This window comes from Gastrolobium bilobum, unplaced genomic scaffold (genome assembly GCF_033153095.1).
Source record: "Gastrolobium bilobum isolate Gb01-03AN ecotype WA unplaced genomic scaffold, APGP_CSIRO_Gbil_v1 utg18566, whole genome shotgun sequence".
In the NCBI taxonomy this organism is placed as follows: Eukaryota; Viridiplantae; Streptophyta; class Magnoliopsida; order Fabales; family Fabaceae; genus Gastrolobium; species Gastrolobium bilobum.
Window position 1 is genome coordinate 388,218 of NW_026899779.1, and position 22,627 is coordinate 410,844.

The 22,627-nt window shown below is 35.0% G+C and overlaps 2 protein-coding genes across 5 annotated transcripts; one reads left to right on the plus strand and one right to left on the minus strand.

The window, feature by feature from the left end:
• The first annotated feature begins 1,654 nt into the window (after positions 1-1,654).
• Positions 1,655-6,396, plus strand: LOC133293414 (probable metal-nicotianamine transporter YSL7). 4 transcript variants are annotated; one of them, XM_061491983.1, is made up of 6 exons: positions 1,655-2,248; positions 3,891-4,045; positions 4,365-4,462; positions 4,543-4,677; positions 4,811-5,001; positions 5,187-6,396. In XM_061491983.1, the coding sequence occupies exons 1-6, from the start codon at positions 1,837-1,839 to the stop codon at positions 6,200-6,202; spliced, it is 2,007 nt and encodes a 668-aa protein (XP_061347967.1). In that variant the 5' UTR covers positions 1,655-1,836; the 3' UTR covers positions 6,203-6,396. The 4 variants fall into 4 exon arrangements, with proteins under 4 accessions (XP_061347967.1, XP_061347964.1, XP_061347965.1 ...); XM_061491980.1 differs by having other exon boundaries at positions 4,811-5,000; positions 5,099-6,396; XM_061491981.1 differs by having other exon boundaries at positions 3,894-4,045; positions 4,811-5,000; positions 5,099-6,396.
• Positions 6,397-7,176: 780 nt separating this feature from the next.
• LOC133293455 (DNA-binding protein RHL1) lies at positions 7,177-17,904 on the minus strand. The gene is made up of 12 exons (XM_061492036.1): positions 17,444-17,904; positions 16,259-16,369; positions 14,571-14,657; positions 14,267-14,478; positions 13,876-13,991; positions 13,100-13,311; positions 8,994-9,033; positions 8,859-8,908; positions 8,679-8,727; positions 8,074-8,108; positions 7,607-7,651; positions 7,177-7,459 (listed from the first exon to the last, which is right to left on the minus strand). Exons 1-12 carry the CDS (start codon positions 17,768-17,770, stop codon positions 7,424-7,426), a joined length of 1,320 nt encoding a protein of 439 aa, XP_061348020.1. The 5' UTR covers positions 17,771-17,904; the 3' UTR covers positions 7,177-7,423.
• Positions 17,905-22,627: the final 4,723 nt, after the last annotated feature.

Sequence of the window (22,627 nt, forward strand, 5' to 3'; positions counted from 1 at the left end):
GCAACACCATCAAACTTTATAATTATTTTTTATTGCACTAAATCCTGTCTTTTATAGCCAAATATATTGTCATGAAATAGAATCATCCTTCGTTAACTTGTCGGACAAATGAGTGCATTAGTGGTTAACTTTAACTCTCACGCCGTTTGAAAAGAAACGAATCCCCTTTGTGGGCACAATCTTATTCTTATTTCTTAGGTAGCAAAAGACCAAACAAGAAAGTCCCAATCATGGCATTTATCTACGGCACGGGAATGAATACCAATGGGAATGGCCACAAAGTCTAGTGTGCCTTACCCAAGTTAACCATATAAATCATGGGGAAAACAATTCTTGTAAGAAAATTTTAATCTCATGTTATAAATACATTAAGTGTGAGATTCATTTATTTAAAAAAATAAAAAAAGAATTGCGCATCTTTTTATAATGTGTGTAGGAAGTGTTTATGTTTTCGAGCAAAATGAGAAAAATAAATTCCATAAATTATTTACATTAATTGAAATAAAAATAATAAACATCTTCAACTACCATAGATAATTTATTTCCTGGCCCCAAAATATTAGATAATTTTATCTTATATCACAAAAAAAAAAAAAACACATATATATATATATATATATATATATATATATATATATAGGATTTTGTTAATGTCATGTAACATGAAAATTGATACATCATGTTACAGAGACAAATTTTTGTAGGACCCATCAAATATTAAGAAAAAAAATTAAAAAAAAGCTTGCACGGAAAATGAAAATGATCTAAGAGTAGGAGGAAACAAAATTTTCATATAACATAACATTTGCTTTTCCCATATATATATATGGATAGAATAAAATTATATTGATTTAAGAATAAAAATTTGTATACATAATTTATATATAATAATTTTAATTTATTTTAAATATAAATGAAATAATGACCGAGATTGAGAGTAAAATTTACATTCTAGAAACATCCCATCTTAGTCATAAACTGCAGTCATCAAATGCATATGGATCAATTATTCATATTTGACATAAAATTTATTATAAATTATCTTAGGGATCAATTTTCTTATGTTAGAAGAGATAATTTTATTTTTTACACATATATATAAAAATATATGAGATCCATATTTTTTTTCTCTATTCTCTTCACCATTACCCCACATGGATCTTATACACTTTTATATGTGTATAGAAGATAAAATTATCTCTTATAATATAAAAAATATTAATCTCTGTTATCCTATCTCTTATACACATAAAATCCTCCCATTAAATGACTAATTGAGATTTTTTAACTCTTGACTTTAAACCCAGTAAAAAAAAAAACTAATTTAAGAATTACAAAGCTAATTCATAATATAAATTTTTTTAATTTATTCTTAATATTTTACTTAAATTAAGAGAGAGAGAAAAAAAAAAAACTTTTTTTTCCAGTCTAGTAGAAATCTATCCCCAGACCCCAATGGCATCCAAATGGAAGGACCCCAGTGCTATAGTGTGCTGGTCAATTCCACTATTTCATACTCTGACCTCCTTGCAAAGCTGTGACTTACGAGGCAGCAACTTGTTATCACATTCACATGCTCTCTGTCTATATCTCTCTCTTTCTATATATGTCTCTATCCTAAGGTGGTGTGTTGGTGTTAATGTCCATCCATTAACACTCATTTAACTAGCATGCTTCTTAAGATTCCAACTTCAATATCATCCTCGTAATACAGAAAAACAAACACCTGCTTTATCCCAACCACCACTAGTACATAGAAAGTTTCACCATCCTTGGAGATTCCGAACTCATATCCACAATTCTGGGATCTCAACTTCCAAGGAGAAAAACTGAGACATGGCCCCTAATGAAAATGTGGACAATGGTTTTGAATCTCTTGATTATGTAGATGATGAACAGAAACTCCACCATGAAGAGAGAACCAAGCTCAGAGAAGAAGAGGAGATTTCTGTGGAGAGGGTGTTTCAGCACCAACTTGTGCCATCATGGAGGAACCAGTTAACTTTGAGAGCCTTTGTTGTGAGCTTTTTGCTGAGTATACTCTTCAGTTTCATTGTGATGAAGCTGAATCTCACCACTGGTATTATACCTTCACTCAATGTCTCTGCTGGCCTTCTGGGGTTTTTCTTTGTGAAAACTTGGACCAAGTTCTTGGAAAAATCTGGCATGTTAAGACAACCCTTTACAAGACAGGAGAACACTGTGATCCAGACATGTGTTGTTGCCTCCTCTGGCATAGCCTTTAGTGGTTGGTACCTTCTTTCACTCTCTTTTTTCCTTTATTGTGAATTTGTACCCAGTGCTATGATGTATGTAATCCTTTTTAAGTAGTTTTTGTTACCCTTTTTTTATTTGTATCATGGGTCGAAATTTTATCTGTGATTTATCTGGATTTATGCTTCTTCCCTTTGAAATTGACAATAAATTCTCAAAAGTTGGATTTTTTATACCGTTCTAGATTCTACAGTATGCTAATTTGTTGGAGGGGGTGGGTTTGTAGTATTGACATTGACTATTAATCTAATTCCTCTGGAAAAAGGAAAAGATGAAATCATTTTCTCTTTATTCAATTTTCTTGTACGAAGATGATGATGATATTTGGATAAATTTTAGAGAAAAAATTTCAACTCAGATAATCTAAATAGTAATACCTGGATAAGAATAATAACCACTTGAGTGGTTAATTGAATTTGTTTATAATCAACTTTTAACCTCATCAACCACTCAATCAACTATTTGAGTGGTTAATGTTTGTTTTATGGTATTTTGTCTTGGTTTTATCAAATTTTAGAGTCAATTTCCTCTGTCTGAATAAATAGGAAGAAATTTCTGCGTGGATGATAGCACTATCTTTTATTGTCAAGGTTACTATTTGTCACTGTCATGTTGAAATTCCAGCACACACAAATTGAAATCGAAAAGTGAAAGGGAAGAGAGATCGGAGTGTAAACTACGTTCAACTTGTTTATACTATATTTTTTTCACAAGTCACTCAATTTACAAGGGAATAAATTATTTATGAGCCCAAATTCAAACTATTAAGTAAAAGATAATTAAAATATATCAGAGCAGGATCCCAATTGCCTTTATGCTGATTCGCTAACAAGAGCCCTCATCAGAAGTATGAACTATACCCAACAAGACACTGCATCTAAAACACATGACCTTGGAATAGTAACAGGAGAAAATCATCAAAGCCGTCATGTTGGTCCATGCTTTGAAAGATACGACTTTTTCTTTGTCTTCAAATTTCAACTTACACCAAGAAGTTTAGAAAATTTTGGGCTGTATTTATTAAACCAAATTTTGCAAGATTTTAATGTTGCCTAAAAATGAAGGAACAGGAAGCATAGATGCCAAATCATGGAAATGTTTTAGCATTAACAATTAAAATGGCTGTTTACCTGTAATTTGACCTTACATTGAAAATATATTGTTTCAAGTTCAACATCAGTTTAACCTAATTTGACCATTCTTGTTTTCGGTTGGTGATTATAGTTTGGCATGTATATCACTCTATGAAATAATAGATAGAGTTCCTGAGATTTCAACTTTAACTAAACATCAGTATAAGTTTCAATTTACTTTTATCTTTATCTCTCATCATTATTTTTTAATAAATTATCATCAATCTTGTATTATTAAATGTATTTTATCTCATCTTGGAATGAACTATTACAAACTGTTTAATCAAGATTGAAATGTTATGTAATAGTTATTTAGGAAAATTAGTTTTTTAGAACAAAGGAAAACTGTTGAATGAGATTCTGATGTTATAATTGTGAAAGGAAACATAATCTTTTGATAATCTAGAAACAGGTTTCTGTTGATGTCATAATTGGCCCAGTTAAATGAAAATTTTCATTCCTTGTTTTGACTTGTATGGACAGGAGGATTTGGGAGTTACCTCCTTGCAATGAGTGAACGTGAAGCCAAGATAGCCTCAGACTCCAGTGATTTTAAGGACCCAAGATTAGGATGGATGATTGCTTTTCTCTTTGTTGTTAGCTTTCTTGGACTCTTCTCAGTTGTACCTCTAAGAAGGGTATGATACATTCTTGAAACATTGACTGTACTATCCATTAATGTTCCATTTTATTCCTAATAAATTTGAAAATGAATATATTAATTTAGAAAACCTGCAGAGTTATTGTTTACCTATATTTTTTTTTTTTTTACTATCTTGGAAAATGCATTGCAGAAACTGATACTTAAGCAGTGCAATGCTTTAACTTAATTGCTTTAGCCCTTCTTTTCTTTTTTCTTTTTCTTTTTTGTACATGTGCTTTAGCCCTTTTTCAATTATTATCAGTATTTCACTTGCCACTGTCTTGATTAAATTTTGCTTCTATTTTTGGTTGTAGATTATGATCATTGACTTCAAATTGACATATCCAAGTGGTACTGCAACTGCCCATCTCATCAACAGCTTCCACACTCCTCTGGGAGCCAAACTTGCAAAGTAGGCACTGTACCAGACTCCATGTTACATGAGAAGTTAATCATCCAAACTAATATACTGTTTCTTTTTTACTCTTCCAGGAAGCAAGTGAACGTGTTGGGAAAATTCTTCAGTTTGAGTTTCTTATGGGGTTTCTTTCAATGGTTCTATACAGCTGCTGATGAGTGTGGATTTCAAGCCTTCCCTTCATTGGGGCTCAAAGCATATGAAAACAAGTATGTTGTCACATCTTCATTTAAATAACTTATTTATCTAGAGATGAAAACATGCTCAAATCTAACAGCAATATACTTCAAACTAGTCCCCTTCTAATTCTGAGTGATTAATCTTATCTTTATTTACTTACAGGTTTTTTTTTGATTTTTCTGCAATCTATGTTGGAGTGGGAATGATTTGCCCATATATCATAAATATATCAGTGCTCCTTGGAGGAATTATTTCTTGGGGACTTATGTGGCCTCTCATAAAAAACCAAGAGGGACATTGGTATGCTATAGGTCTTGGTGATGGTGACCTTCATGGCATCCAAGGTTATAGGGTAAGTTTCCTAATGTAAAACACCTCTAGTTCCACTATATTTTACACACTTTCTAATGTCTACCAATTAATTGGATTTACCTTACACCTTGAGTTCAGGTATTTATAGCCATAGCCTTGATCCTGGGAGATGGTTTATATAACTTTGTGAAGGTGCTAACTCATACCTTGTTGGGTTTGTTTAATCAAATCCGGAACAAACAAAGGGAGAATGTTCTTCCTGTTGCAGATCAAGACTCTCCCTCAAGTCCTCAGCTATCTTTTGATGACCGGCGCCGCACCCAACTCTTCCTTAAAGATCAGATTCCTACATGGTTTGCAGTTGGAGGCTATGTTGCCATTGCTTCCATTTCTACAGCCACTCTGCCACACATATTCCCCCAACTAAAATGGTATTACATTCTTGTTATCTACCTAATTGCTCCCACCTTAGCGTTCTGCAATGCTTATGGTTGTGGGCTAACAGATTGGTCCCTTGCATCAACCTATGGAAAGCTTGCCATCTTTACAATTGGAGCATGGGCTGGTGCATCACATGGTGGAGTTCTTGCTAGCCTTGCAGCCTGTGGTGTGATGATGAACATTGTTTCCACAGCCTCTGACCTGATGCAGGATTTTAAGACTGGCTACCTTACCTTGGCTTCACCACGTTCCATGTTTGTGAGCCAAATATTTGGCACAATAATGGGTTGTGTGATTTCTCCTTGTGTCTTTTGGATTTTCTACAAAGCTTTTCCTGACCTTGGGACACATACAAGTGAATATCCTGCCCCATATGCAAGTGTGTACCGTAACATGGCCATATTGGGGGTACAAGGCTTTAAATCTCTACCAAAACATTGCCTCCTGCTTTGTTATATATTCTTTGCTGCTGCCATTGCGGTAAACTTGATTAAAGATTTACTGGGTAAGAGAGGGAGGTTCGTACCACTTCCAATGGCCATGGCAATACCTTTCTATATAGGGCCTTACTTTGCCATTGACATGTGTGTTGGAAGTCTGATATTATATGTGTGGGAAAAGATTAATAAGGCCAAGGCTGATGCTTTTGGACCAGCTGTAGCTTCTGGTTTGATATGTGGGGATGGAATATGGACTCTACCTGCTTCAATACTTGCTCTTGCTGGAGTTAAGCCACCAATTTGCATGAAGTTCTTGTCTAGGGCCACAAATGTGAGGGTTGATAAATTCTTAGGGAATTAAAGTCAGGTTTGGGCTTGGTATCTTGTATAAGTCTGAAAGCTTGTCACTTGTAAATCTGTGAAAGATCACTCAAGTTTGCACTTTTAAACTTCTGCAGCCATCTAGTTTAGCAAAACACAGCAAAGCAAAATTATTGTGTATGTTATATCAGAAAGAAATTATATGTTTGCATGTTTACATTGCATTGTGTCATTTGAGGCTCTTAAAACAACTTCATTTCAAATATGCTTCCTCTGAACATGCCATAACGTTCAATATATTTTATATAGTAACCTTGGTGGTATCTCAATAACTTTTTATCTGTTCCTGAGAGTCATTTTGATGGCATGAAGTATCATTGAATTTGAAGTGCAGAGAGATTTTTATTTTTATTCAACCAACCCCCATGCATGTTCATCCTTTTATGGAACTATTTCAATTATAAACTCAAGAGAATGAGAAATAATTAGGAGCCTCGTTAAAGAGGAAAAAATAGATTTCCATACCATACAAAAATTTATGTAAATTACAGACGAAGTAGAGTTGGTGGTTTCTTTGATCGGATAATTAAGAATTTAAATAATTTTTATAATTTTAATGTTATATTTTGATATTTTTGTTGATATCCCATACAACCATAGGCAAATGGTGGAATCATGGTACAATTGCAAGAGAACACTTCTAGAAAGTATTTGGTTATATCAAATAGTGGTAGCTCAGTTGGCGCGTGAGAGCTGAGCAGATGGAGGTGAGAGCATATGTTCGATCCTCCTCAATATCACCTTTGGAAGAGATTTAAAGTCTTAATCCTGGATCTGACCCAAATCAAACTAGTCGCGAAACGATGAACCGATTGGAATATTTAAAAAAAAAAAGAAAAAAAAGAGAAAAAAGAAAGAAGGTATTTGGTTATTTTTTATGTCTTCATTTACCAACCCATCATTAGAAAAATGGAATTCTCCAAACTAACAAATGCATTTTTTATTAAGCTAAATTTTAGGTATTCAAATCTAAATAACTATCACTAAATATATGCTTAAAATTGTTATGTCACTGAGCTTTGGCTTATCTGCTGTTCAGATTCTGAAGGAATCATGTACCCTAAAAGAATAATTTGATAAAACACATTGAAAGCTAAGTCATCACGGTTCATCTATCTCAACGAGTCAAATGGCATCGCATCACTAGTATGACCTTGCCTTGTCATCTCTTTGCTTAGTAGCCACAACTCAGATCACACTCTTAAGCAGTCCAGTCGTCATCGCTTCCTTTAGTATCCTAAAAAGAACATTTGTCAACACAGTCAATAATATATCAGAAGGTTAACACCATGCCTGCTATAAAACTATAGACAGTAATAAACTAGCTGTCTGTGTAGGGTACATACATGTGAGTGCATGCATGTGTAAAGTTAGGAAGAATTACCTCTGAAGCATTTGAAAATTCTTCAATGTCATCATCATCTTCAACCTACATTGATTATGTAAATGTCAAACTATCGGCTCAAAGAAAACTGTAAGACTGATGCAAGCTTTCTCATTTCCTAAGATATTTAAGAGCACCAAGTAATCATATTGCAGAGATTGATGTTAATTCAATTTTTAGAGCGAAGAATATCCGGATGAAATTGTAAATGGAACTATATGGGTACGTTATAGCACAAATCAACGCCAATCTAAATTTGGAATATATAGCACCCACCATAATCAAATAGTGTATATCTTCTCCAAATATTATTTAATTTATGTGGAAAATGAAAAAAAAGAAAAAATAGAAAAAAAAAAAGAAGGTTGTATGATTAAGCACAAAACATAAGAACCCACTAAAAGAAGATTCAATCACTAAACCCACACAGAGAAAGGCATGGAATTCAAAGAATGAGAAAAACTTACCTTGCATTCCTTGCTTTTTGCCATAATTTTATCACCTAAAAATTCACATACATTGTAAGTTTGCCAAAGTTTCATTTATGAAACAACTTATCAAGACAAGTTTTTAATACACATCGGTAGTCATCTGAAAAGAGAAGACGTAACTACATACAAATTATTTTAAATAGTTAGACCGTTAGCATAACAATAAGAATATATACAACGTGATTCTAGTTTCTTCTACTGATTTGATGATATGCAGGTAGAACAGTAGAAGTCCCATACAAAGCAGCCATATACTGTGCCAGTTTGACAGCATCAACAAGACGCAAATTTATATGAAATACAAAGTCTGAAGAGGACCGTCACAATAAAGTTTCAATATCATGCATCTTGCTTATATTTGGTTCAGTCCCTCTCACTAATCACTATAACTACAAGTTTGTGGCCTTCTCTCTTCCTTATATTGCAAAATTGAGGGACCAGCAACTATCTCCTCTAAGTTTGGTCTGACCAACGATCCAAAGATGCATACACACATTTAGATTGAATAACTAACTACCTTTTAACAATGATAACACTACATAGTCATTAGAGGACATGGAGGAGGGAGGGAGAATATTTACCAGGATCTTTGTCCTTAATCTTTCTTGCCCTTTTCCTGGATCCTTCAGCCTATACAACAATAGCCAATAACTCAGTCTATATCCTACTCCAACATGAAGCACTCATTGCCAATTAAGGAAAATTCTCATCCCACTTGAAGAAAAAGAGATTCAGGAAATTAAGAAAAAAGAAAATTTAACCAGATCAGTCTTTCTTTTTGAACCAGCAGCCTGCAACTTCTGGCCAGAAGCTGAAAATCACCAATAATTTTTATAATTCAGTCTTTACAATCATAATTGCTAATAATAATGTAAAGAAACTAGGAAAAGAACAACCTTTTGATGTTGGAGATTTCCTTGAATTTTTTGGAGCCTTCTGAAAGTAAAAGATTTTCGTGAGATAATCAACTCGACCAGTATTGAGCAATACCAGGCAGTATATAAGATAATTCAGACCCAATTTAGTAAGAAGGCAAAATTATTATGAAACTAAGGTCATCCAAATCATGCAGAAATACTTGATAGAGATAAACAATCACGAACCACTTATTTATTCTTAGAAAGGTTTAATCATAGAGATAAAATAAATTAATAGCACAAAGGTTATTATTTTGCATAATCACAGGCATTTTGATACTATCCTAGTCAGCGGGTCAGCATAAAACGGAGTATAAAAGAAAGAGAAGCAGGGAAATATAGCATAATGCTGAGTCAGCAAAAGTTGTTAGGAGGGGAAGTTAGTTATTGGAAGTCACATTGGAATGCATTGAGTCACATTGGGGGAGCTGATTCTATTTAGAGGAGGGGATCATCATTCTGAAAGGCATCTGGAAATTGTTATTGGAACTGGAACCTTGGGAGAGAGTAAGGACTCTCCAATTGTCTCACATTATCTTTTACCTTTCTACATTTTCCATTACTGTCACTGTCTTAATTCCGTTACTATTGCTGTATTTTTCCTTTAGGATTACACTGTCTCTGTATTGTAATATGTCTTGCTGAACATTGTATCTGATGGATCTTATTAGTATACATCTTTTAAGTCGTTTCTTCAATTGTTTGGTTGGTCTCTATCAATTGATATCAGAGCTCTTCGATCTAGGGGGCTTTTAAGGATAAAAAAAAAAAAGGAAAACAAATCTGAGGGATTGGAGAAGATGAGAAGAATGGAGGAGACCTACGTGAGATAATGAGGCTCCTCGATGAGGTTTTGCGGAACACTTCTCAACTAAATAAGTAAATAAATTCGCGAAATAGACAACCTGAGCGGCAACAAAGAGATTCAAGTTGTAGGTATAATGGAGAATTCTATAGTTCTAAAGTTTGAGAGAAGAAATTGGAGTTACCAGTGTTTGATGGAGTGGAAGACTATAGATGGAAGATCCAAATGGAGCAATACTTCAAGGTGAAAAGAACGCCAGAAACTAAAAAAATTTCAGAAGCTGCAAAGGGACTAAAAGGACACGAATGCATTTGGTACCTTTCCTGGAGGGGGTCGAATTTGAAGGCAAGTTGGTGGGATTTCTCCTAAAAGAATTTCAACCGGAATACGACCTAGATTTATATCTTTGTGATGAAGACGAACAAAGGGGACATTTGAATTCAAAAGCAGAGAGGGAAGGAAACATGTTGATAGAAAAGAAGGAGACGTCGAAACTGGAGTATGAAGCGGAAAAAGAACATGAACAACAACTTAAGAAGAGAACAGAGGCTGTTATGGAGAAAAATGCAATTCAGGAGTTTGAAATCCAAAATGGAAGGAGGAATCAAGAAAATATCATGTTAGTAAATATAGAATAGCCACTTGATTTTGTGTTAATGGAGAATGATAAAGAAGCTATAGTGGAAGAGTTTATGAAGATGACAGAAGTTCTGATTGTGCAAGCGCTGGCACCGGCAGACCCACCATCGGTGACAATTGACCCACCACCGTCACCAGACCCGCCAGACTCATACTGTCTTAAGAAGAACAAGGGATCTTTGCTGTGCGGCCATGAGTGGAGTCGAACACATCAAGAATCAAAGGACAGAGATGTTAGGTTAGAGATGAAATTGGATAAAACTGACCCAACCCAGATTACAATCAAGCCTGACCCATTTCAATCCAAAAGTAAAGGCATGTCTGTCTTAGTTTTAATTGAAGCCTAAATTAATTTTCGATCATTCCCAAACCGACCCAGAAGCAAAGGCATTGTCTTAAAGAAAGATAAGGTTGTGAGTCTTATCCGATTCTGATGACCGACAAAAACCTCTTCATGTTCGTTGACCACTGCTTCAGCGCTTCCAATGCTTAGTTCTGCGCAACAGGCAGCCACAACCAATTTGAGTAGTCTGATGGATATGTTTTCAAACCCCTTGCTAAGATGGCACAAAATCTATATTATGTTGTTGGTGCTTGCGCTAATATGGAGGATAGAAAGAAAATTACCAGCAGCCATGATCCAAGAACGAGTGGGAACTGCAATGAGTGTGACCTGGAGCCATTTGATATGATGGTCCTTGGGTTCACAATAACAGATTTCATGGAAAGGGCATTGGGTTTAATACCAGTTAGTTCAAATGTGTTTTTTACAACAAAAGTTGGTAGACATGTTGTTGGCCTAATTGCCTAGCAGAAAACCGTTGGCCCTTTCATGGGTCCCTTGCAAATGTTTTTGTTATATCTCAACATTTCATGGATGTGATTGAAGGTGCCTATGCCATGGGATATATGATGGGGAAGGAGGTTTTGACATTGGGTCTTGCCAAGCTTGATGAGGAGGGAGCTACCATGTATGATCCTATTATATTTTTTTTTTAAACTAATGATTGAACATGGCTTGGGTGGGGATGGAGGGAATGACGGCCTTTTCATGGCAGACTATGTTGGAGGAGAAGTTCTCAAGATTCATGAAGATCATGTAATCAGTGCTTATTTCACTTGTTTTGATATAACAAAAACCTTTAATTCTACATTCTACTTGGAATTTCCCATTGCCGTTTTAGTAAGATGGGTCCAATTTGGCTCAGCTCTCAGCATGTTATATGTTCTTTTGGTGTTGGGATGTAACAATGGCTCTAGTGCAGAATGTGATGAACAAATGGTTTGGTTATTTGAAAGAGCCTATGAAACTAAAGGCCTAATTAATGAAGACAGAGGATCATTCATTGAATATGATGAAGTTAGCTTGTCAGAATTTTATTCCTATGCTCGTCGAGTTTCTGCAAAGTTATCTCATGAAGCCATCTCGTGGCATTGAAGATGAGCCATAGGATCCCGGTGGAAGTTATCATCCATTGCACATAATTTGGCTTTTACAATTCAAGAAATGAGATCCCGGTGGAAGGTGCTTGGGGGCTAAACATCACTTTGAGAACAAGGTGATTGTTAAGGGGGGAGTATTGATATGATCGTAGTCAGCGGGTCAGCATAAAAGGGAGTATAAAAGAAAGAGAAGCAGGGGAATATTGCATAATGCTAAGTCAGCAAAAGTTGTTGGGAGGGGAAGTTAGTTATTGGAAGTCACATTGGAAGGCATTGGGTCACTTGGAGGAGCTGATTCTATTTAGAGGAGGGTATTAGCATTTTGAAGGGCATCTGGAAATTGTCTCACATTATCTTTTACCTTTTTGCATTTTCCATTCCTGTCACTGTCTTAATTCCATTACTATTGCTGTATTTTTCCACATTATCTTTTACCTTTCTGCATTTTCCATTCCTGTCACTGTCTTAATTCCATTACTATTGCTGTATTTTTCCTTTAGGATTATTACACTGTCTCTATTGTAAGCTGTCTTGCTGAACATTGTATTTGATGGATCTTATTACTATACATCTCTTGAGTCGTTTCTTCAATTGTTTGGTTGGTCTCTATCACATTTCATAACTGGTGTTACTTTACAACATCCAGCCTTTGAAACAGAATTGGAAGTTTCCCAAAGCAACATCTATTACTAAATGCCGGTGGCTCAACCCTAGCTCTGAATTCAAGTCTCAAATTTCGTAATCAATTCTTAAAAGCGAAGTTATCAAAACTGCACCAGAAACTAAACCAGTGAGACTTCACGTTGAAATTTAACCACTAAAGTCAGATGGTTGAACTGGATGACATCGTAAAAACAATCCTCATACGAATCATCTCAATGTTCTAAAGTTCGAATATTTTTGTTAATCTTAATACCATTATCACCAATATCTATACCCAGAATGATTACATACCACCATGACTAGCGAGAGATCAAGATAAAAAATTTCTGAGTTGCCTAGAGATACAGCGAACACACAAATATCTTAGGAGCTATTTTCCCATAATTCTGTATATGTATGACAAGAGAGTAACCTAATATTGACATGCACATAGAAATTATACATTTCTAAAATATATAAGGGATGTAAAAAATTTAACTTTTTTTTTCAAAGCTAGGACTTGCTGGCTCTCAAGCTAAGAGTTTCAAAAGCTTACTTTTTCTTCCACTTTCTTGAATAATGTGGATATAGTAGCCTGAACAAGTGAACCACGATTACTGGACACAACTTCAGTAGATGCAGTGGCTGATGTACACCCTTTATTTTTCTTGGGGAGTTGATCTCCTTGTGCAGCATCCTCATTAGCGATGTCAACAACTACAGTTTTTTTCTGTAGCCGTGAATTAAGAAAGACAAAATATAAATTCACTGATAATATAGAATATAAGATCAAAGACAGTGCTACCAATCAACTAATAAACTGTAAGGGTCAAAGTATTCTAAATTCCAGGTGACTAGGGATCAAAGACATCAAAGATCAAAAGGAAAAATAAAGTTGAACATTGCTATCCAATCAACTAATAAACTATCCCCAAAGCTTAAAGCAGTTGGATGAAAGCACATGAATAACTTTATATTTAACACGACCTCTCATGCAAGAGTCCTTTGGGCTTGATGCATAGGCAATATATAGGCTCACCCTACCTTATGCTAAAAATCTAACTTTTACTTAGAAGAATGGGAGCAATAAGGATAGAACTTTAGACTACATGGTCGTAGAAACTTTGATATCATATAATAAACTACTACCCAAAAAGTTTAAACTGTTGGGTAAAAGCACATGAATGATTTATGTCTAACATAAACTATAAAGGTCAGTTAGATGTACCCTTAAAAATGATGTGCAAAATTCAGGGATGAGCGTTATATGAAAAATAGTATGAAAAAACACATCTTGCATTTTTCATCCCCAATTTTAAGCGGGTACCAAACTGACTAAAAGGATATTTGAGCTATTACGATCATCTACAGCAGTATCAACTTCAACCACCTTTTCTTCATGTTCAGAAAGGTCAGGGCTGCTTTCACCAGAAGAAATTTCAGCAAATCTGGTCCAACAAAAGAACTAAATGAATAGGACTTTCACTCACAAACGGTACAATTTTTACTTAAGTCAGACATTCCACTTAAAGTTAAATAACTCAAAAATAAACAATCACACAAAAACAAAAGCATTAGTGTTAAATTTTTAGGCAAATTGAACCACTGGCTCTATCAGCATATTAAAAATTATGCTTTGTCACACATAACATAATTTTTCATGACATTACGGCTAGAAAGCAACATATATCATCAAGTCAGCTAATATAGAAGAGGTTTATACTTATATGATTTTCTTGCAGCTCTCACTGAATGGCGGACTGGAACCAATTCCTTGGTATCTTTTGAATTGATTTCACTGTCAGATAAATCATCTTCAATGGGTGTCTTTGGTGACTCTTGCTCTGCACGTTGAATCCTGGTTTTGTAAACATCTTCATTAAGTACAGAAGCTGCACCTGCACCTGCTTTAAAGTCATATTCGGCTTGTTGTCCCTGAAATAGAAGGACATTAACGAAGGACATTAACGAAGGGCAGAAGTTGTTTCTTATAACCAGGCAACTATTACATTGTAAAAATTCCTAACCTCATACAATTCTTTAGGAAGTTCAAGTCTGGCTTCTTCTGGGTTCTCATCTTTCCTTCCAATCCACCATGCATCCGAAAATACAATCTAGTAAAATCAAGGTATCGCTATTGCTGATAAGGAACATAGGTATTCGTGCCCAAAAAAGCCCGATGCCAGAAGATACAAATTTGTAGATTAAGAAGCAAAAAGAAATGCTTAAAAAATTTATTCCAAGACCAACAAAAAGTTGCAATAGGAAGCGGAATGGGAAGAACACAAGCATTGTTAGATCTAGACAAGTGTATGTTGCAAAGGAGAAAGAAACCAGTCAGTCAGTAATGAAAACAGTAACTCTAATATCATAAACATAGGAATTAAAATTGCAGAATGAGTATGAAATGGGAATCATGACAGCACTAACTCAAGTTTAGTTTTGTTCACAACTTTGTTCCGTTTTGAGAAAAAACCAATGGCATCATTCCATCCACCCCACATATTATAATTCACTTAGGGCCCATAATTTTCTGATATGGAGAACATAACAAGAAAAAAGGCATGCATTGTAAAACCACTATTACCCATTGTTAGAAGATATTGGGGTTATTAGTGTTGTTTCTAATGTAATAATAATAATAATAATAATAATTTTTTCAGAAAACCTTCTCCTTTTCCTTCGTGCACTGCCCCTTCCTCTTTCCCAATGGTGGCGCCCCTTCCCTTCAATCCAACAATGATTCTAGTACGAGGAGCAGCAGTGGCTCAATAACTAACACCTTGGGTTACACTTCCTAAGTGAGGCTATATGGGTTTCTTCATGGGATTGTATGGTTTGTGTAGATTATTGTTCTAAGCTCTCTTTCTTTTGCTGGTTTGTGTTACTGGGTGGTATGATACCCAATTCTGTGTTTTGTTGACCTGGTTAGAGGGCATTACTGGGCAGTATGGCACCTGACTCAGTGTATTGGAGATTAGTTAGGAGGTTGAGGGGGCCACAAAGAAGAAAGATAGAAGACTTCATGAACTTATCTCATTTGCTTGGGATGGGTGCCAAGGAGCAGCAAGGAGCTTTCTACTAAGGATGTTGTCAAAATTTGTGATTCAGGTGGAGTACCAAGGAGCTTACTAAGCTTAAGCTTGAAGGGGAGTGTTACAAGATATCAAGGTTATTAGTCTTTTTACTAGTGGGCTTGGGCTTGGGCTTGTAGTACTAGCACTTGACCTAATTAGTAGTAGAAATAGGTGCAACTATACTAAAAGCTTAGGCTATTGAGTGAAGACACACGAACGATTTTATTATTACTCTAACACACCATCTCACACAATAGCTCTCTGGACTTGAAGTATAGATAACGCATAGGCCTATTTACCATCTGCTAAAATTCACCTTTTATTCAAAAGAATGAATGCGTCAAGGATCAAAAACCACTTGGTCATAGAAGCTCTATACCATGTCATGAACCAAACCAACTATCTCAAAAGCTTAAGTTATTGAATGAAGGCACATAAATGATTTTAACAGCTCTAAAACCCATGTACCTACCCATCATGAAATTAAGATATAAAAAGGCTGTGATAATCATTACGCACAAGGAAGTTCTTTGGCTGAGCATGTACTACTCCCCTTATAATTTGGACATTAATCTACCTTCCTCTAGTTCATATATCAGGGACAAACAAAAATAACCAGGAAGGGTAAAAGAACCAACCATGTTATCAAAATAATCCTCACACATCACATTCTTTCCACCTCTAGAGAACTGTAGAGTCAAGTATCTGTTTTTTGGATACACAATAGTTCCAAATAACTTCATTTGGCCCTGTAAGATGGAAATGAAAATGCATCTCGTCAGTTACCAATCCGCAACATACCAAATCAAAACTCTTAAAACAGTTCAAAACTTTAAAAGGAAAAAAAAAACAGATATTAAAACAAGCATTTCCTCTCTTGCTTTCAATTGTCCTACAACAAGATTTAGACCAACAAGTTCTCATTTATGCTGAGTCAAGGGCTGAATCAGACTTGTTATTTTACCAGTCATGCCACTTAAGCTGAGTCAGTCAGATCGGTTACAGCCAACATGGAAGGCAAGAATCAAAGTTGGGTAGGAACTCATGACAGAATTAAGAGAGGATGGAGGGAATGGCGGCGAAGGGGGGACTCTTCTGTCTAACTTTTCTCTGAATTTCTTCCCCTGGAACGTTACTTCTTACTTCTTTTCCTTCAATCATTGATATTTATTTATGTTTTACTGTTAACATTGATCTGTTATTAAAGCTGGAATTCTCTTGTTATAGTTCCAGTTCATCCAATCACTGATAGTAAGAATAAAATGTCAAATCCATTACAACGTTACAATCTGTTCTTAATTTTTGCTCTGCATGCTAATTCAGCTCAGTCTGTATAAGCTACCATTAAAAAATTCAACCACCCAAGAGCATACACCAAATCCACTTATGAGAGAACAGACATCTAAACATATATGCTATATATGTCCACAGATTCATTATAAATTCCTTTCCATGACATTTCCTAAAAGAAGCCAAACGAATCAAGAGAAAACCACTACAAACACTCATCTAAAAACCTGCAATCACAAATAGTATTTCAAGGCTGATAAAACATTAGCTTTAAATAATTTATGATCTAAATCGTCCACTTAAATTCAAATCAAAGCCTACATTTCAAACAGAGTTACACTTTCAAAGACTAAAATATCATTAAAAATAAAAAATTAAAACAAACCCAATTTCCTTTCTACTATTTTCGTTTTGTTTTCACAACCCAATTGTTATCATGCCTTGAACCCCAAAAACACAGCATACCCATAAACCAAAACCCCCCATTTTGGATTACAAATTGCATTGAAAAGAGAAGGAAAAAAAAAAAGAACCTGGGGGAAATCGAGGTAGAGAATGGGGTTTTTGGTTCCCAAATCCTTGAGGTCACCGATTTTGCCGCCACCAGCAATAGGAGCAATGAGAGCAGGGAAGGAGAAGAGGTACCTTGTGCTCTTTCTTTGTGATTTTTTGATGATGTCTTTGCCATGATGCTTGATCACTGTGGATGAAGGGTTGAGATGAATGGAACTTCTAGCTGGAGTCTCAGAAAGCATGTTGTTGGAAAAGGCTAAGGCTTTTAGCCTCTTGCGCTCTATGGTTTCTGGGTTCTCTTCCCCTTCTTCTTCCACCTCTTTTTTCTTCATCTTCCCTCGCGCCATTTCTGATTCAACCTTGTTTCTTTCTTCTGCTCACAGCAAAATGCTCAGAACGCGGGAACAAATGATCTCTGTCACATTAAACACTTAGATTTGGATATAATCGCTAATTATTCGAGGTTAATTAGCGTTTTCGAGTTTTGAGTCATGATGTTAAAAATTTGATTAGAAAGCGTTACTCCAACTTAAATAGTAATTTGGAGTTCGAGTCTTACATATATAAGGGGAAAGTAAAATAAAAATTAATGATTTCATTTTTATTATTCATGATTTATCACTTTATTGTTTTTTTATTTAATCCATATTTTAACATGGCTAAAGAATAAATCAGGCTTATTGAGATTATGTGTGCGTTTAGATAGGTTTTTTTCTCTACGAATTTTTTTTTTTTTTTAAAAAAAGTCATTTTAAGTAATTTTATGTATTTGGATAATTTTTGAAAAAAGTAATAAAGAAATATGTTTAAAATAGTGCATGTGTTGCTTTTAAAAGAAAAAGTTAGGTGGGGTTTGGTTGGGAGTTTTTTAGAGGATATCTATCTTTCTCAAGTATTGCTTTTAGAAACACCATGTTTGTTTCAATGTTTTTCACCAAAAACTCATCTATCCAATTTGTCTGGATTTATGAGAAACATAGATATCCGCACTGTTTAGAAACCCAATTTGAAGGTGGGATTTTTCAAAAAATCGATTATTTGGCTTTTAATGCACTGTTGATTTCATAAAGTTACCTAATTTTCTCAGTAAAGTTTTTTTTCACCAAACAATTTTTTTTTTACATTTTTCTACCTATCTCATTTTATCTATCTTTCCAATCATTTCTCTATCTATCTCATTTCTCTACTATTTCAAAAAAAATTCCTGAACCAAACGCCCCCTTAAAGTTAAAAGTTAAATATATTTTTTTAAAAATTCAATTATCCCAACTCCACTTTACCCCAATTAGTGATTCTTTTTGTAAGGACAAAATAAACAGTTTAATTTAATTTTTAACAGAAAAAGATGGATTAGATGGACAAAATAATAGGAGATAAATAATAATAAAAAATCATAAGATGATAAGTGATTTTGAAGGAATTATAAGAAGGTTAATGACAATGTATTAGAAATTGTAATTGGTAAAATTTTCCGGTGAATAATTCAACATCAACATCAACAATACTTTTATCCCAAATTAATTGGGATCGGTGATAGATGAATTCAAATAAAAGATATGAAATTTGAAAAATAAAAATAAAAATAAATAAATAAAATAATATATATATATATAAGTAAAAAAGAAAGGGAAAAGAAGAAGAGAGGAAAATAAAGAGGAAAAAGACTAAAAAGGGATCATCTAGAACATAAGAATAACAACAGGGTCTAGCCCTACACTATGCTTATAGTTTTTCTCCATTTCATTCTAAAGCATATCGTCCGCTAATCTATATCTCACTCCATTAAATCTTGTTTTATTACCTTCATCCAAGTAAGTTTCGGTCTACCTCAACCTTTTTTTGTGTTGAGCTCTTGTAACAAACTTTTGTTCTTACGGGAGCATCCAGAGGTCTTCTCATTACGTGCTCAAACCACCTCAATCTATGTTATCTCATCTTTTCAGCCACCAGTAGTACTCCTACCTTTCGTCGAATATCTTTATTTCTTATCTTATCCATCCTCGTATAACCACACATCCACCTTAACATTCTCATCTCTGCTACTCATATTTTATGCTCATGTTGCCTGTGTGCTGGCCAACATTCCGCTCCATATAGCATTGCAGGTCTTACTGCTGTTTTATAGAATTTTCCTTTTAACTTAAGGGAGATTTTGCGATCAACAAAAACCAAGATGCACTACACCATTTCATCCACCCTGCTCTGATTCTATGATTTACATCCTCATCAATCTCTCCACCTTTTTGCAAAATGGATCCCAGGTATCTAAAAGCATCTTTCTTAGGTACCTCTACCACTTAGATGCACGGGATCTTGGTCTACATTTCTTACCAGAGAGAACTCACACTTCAAATACTCAGTTTTGCTCCGACTTAATGTGAATCCTTTACGTGCGTCTCCACAATTCAAGTTTTCATCAATAAGCATAATATCATCTGCAAAGAGCATACACCATGACACTTCCTCTTGAATATCTTTTGTTAGTTCATCCATAACTAAGGCAAAGAGATAAGGACTTAGAGTCGAACCTTGGTATACACCTACTGTGCTAGAAAAATAACTTGATGTTCTGTTACAAGCTTTCACACATGTAGTAGCCCCATCATACATATCCTTAATTGCCTTTACATATTTTGATGGTACTTTTTTCTTCTCAAGAAAAAAGTAAATCGGTCAAATTAATAGATTAAATTAGTCCTTGAAAAAATATTGGGTCATCATTCTTAAAGACGAAAATCATTCTTCAATATTCAATTTATTGGTAAAATTAATCTTCGACATACGTAATAGGGACATGTATGGCACATTTAATAGCCCTAGCCAAATTAAATAGTAAATTACATGTAATTAAGTAAATTAGCATGTATTAGTGAGTTGAAATAAGTAAAAGGCCTAATTAAATTAATTAGGGGCACTTTTGGGATAAAAAGTGCAGTCAATGAAAATTAAGGGGTACAAATGGGTGTAGGCAAAAGTACCTAAAATATAAAAATGGAAGTGAAAATATTCCTAGAAAAATATTCCAGACCTTTGGGTAAAGTTTGGTGTTGAATGAAGTTGAATAGATAGATTAGCTAATACCCGCTTGATTTCACTTAACTTATGTTAAGTGACTAAAAAGCAAAGAACCCACTTCATTCCCCCCCCCCCACATCCGTCAAGCAAGAACCAGAAAATGAGAGAAGGAGAAGAGAAAAAAAAGAGAGGGAAACCCTAGCTCCCTCAACTCTTGACCTTTTTCCTTGATTCCAAGACTTAAACCACTTAGAATATTCCTCTCATCCTTAATCCAAGCTTGGTTTGTTGTGGGTAGCATTGTGGAGTGGGATTTTTCTTGTTGAAAGTGGCGAAAATTTAAGGATTTGAGGTGTGTGAAGGTGATTCTTTCCATGGGAGCTTAGGAGGTCCACATCCCTTGGTTGTGGAACCAATTGTGGTAAGATTCTACTCCTTGAACTCTATTTGCATGGAGAATGTATGATTGGGGAAGATGATGAATAGTGTTTAGGGTTTTATGATAATGTGAGTAGATTGGCTATGTTTTAGGAGGATTGAGACTTAGTGTATATTGTGAAAAATGCTAGGAATGTTAAATAAACGGTAGAAATGAGTTTAGATTGTTATTTAAGCCATGTTCAAAATCTTGGAAAATTTATGCTTGAAGTGTTGATGGATATATAAATATTCGGTTGCTTGTATGATTGATTATGTGACACCTTGGTGTAGGTGTGTATTTTACAAGTTATAGTTTGAACTCGAAGTTGACTGGTTGTAGAACTCATTGGTGAAGAACAAAGGTTGAACTGAAGCTTTGAGGTAAACCTTTGGATCTTGGAGGTTAATCCCTCTTGTTGTTCCACCGTTGCTTTTATGGAAGTGATGGTTTATGAATGGATGATTGAGTGGTAATGTTAGTATTATGGTATGTTTGCATTCATATAGTATTGTTGTGTCATTGGAGAAAGGGCCAATGGACAAGCACTAGGGGCTCGGTTGTATGCTTAGTGGAAAGGACTAAGATGCAACTGAGGCATGTGTGATGATTTGATTGTTTAATTCTTTGGCCATGGAAATGCATGAGTATGCTGCTGTTAAATCATTACTGTTATTGCCTCTGGATATATGATGTAGTTCATGCCATGTGTACATTAACCCTTCATGCAGGAAGTGAACTCTGGGGTTTGAGCAACTCTCCAAGAACCCTGGGTTTATTGAGTTTTATCTCACCCCGTTTGGGGACTGCTATTTCAGGTGCTAGCAAAGATGATAATGGGCGAGGCAAAGGGCACGAGTAGCTTGCATATGATAGATGATATTTGAGATATTTTGATGCATTAATGATAGATGAATGCATGTAGGACTTAGAAGTTGATCATTGATGTTGTATTGCTCTTGTGGGACTTTGATCACTTATTATTTCTAAGTCTTTGGTATGTAATCATTTTGATGCACATTGATGTAATTGAGCCCCTCTTGATATCATGTGGGCCTTGAAATGGCAAGAATTATGCATTGAAATTGTTATATAATGTCTATTAGGTGAAAGAAAACCTTTGGGATTGAGAATTAATGTAAATATAAGGATATTTTGGCTTGTTGTCCATTTTTCATATCCTATATGGTAGATTTGGATCCTTGTGTCTGAATGGAAGTTGTAGATCTCTTTCTTAGCTTTCCAACGAGACCAAGATTGCGTAAATAAGAGTAGTATAACTAAAGTTATGGATGAAATACAAAAGGAGGTCAAATTGCCCTGTTTTGGTACTTGCTCCAGAACTGCGGCGCTCTTAGCGTCAAGTTCACGCTATGAGCGTCAACTTCTCTGACTTCTCACGCTATGAGCGTGGGGAGTCCTGGGGATTTCAGAACCTATTTTCTTAGAAAATGTGTAACTTGAGATGCGGTGCTTCGATTTGAGCGCGGTTTGAACCCACGCGTAGCTAATTAAAAATCCTATAACATGTTGAAAGATGGAGACCGTAAAAGTAGTATAGGATTTTCTTAAATAAATAAAGAGCGGAGATGTTTGGTGTTTAATAACACTAAAAATGAGTTTATAAGCCTTGTTGGTCTAAGGGGACTACTTGGCACACTAGGGTAGCAACATATGGTTTAAATAAAATTACGTTAGGTGTTGACACATAGTTTTAGTTATGATTACAATTATTGGAATTGTTTTAATTACGGATTCGATTTTAAATATA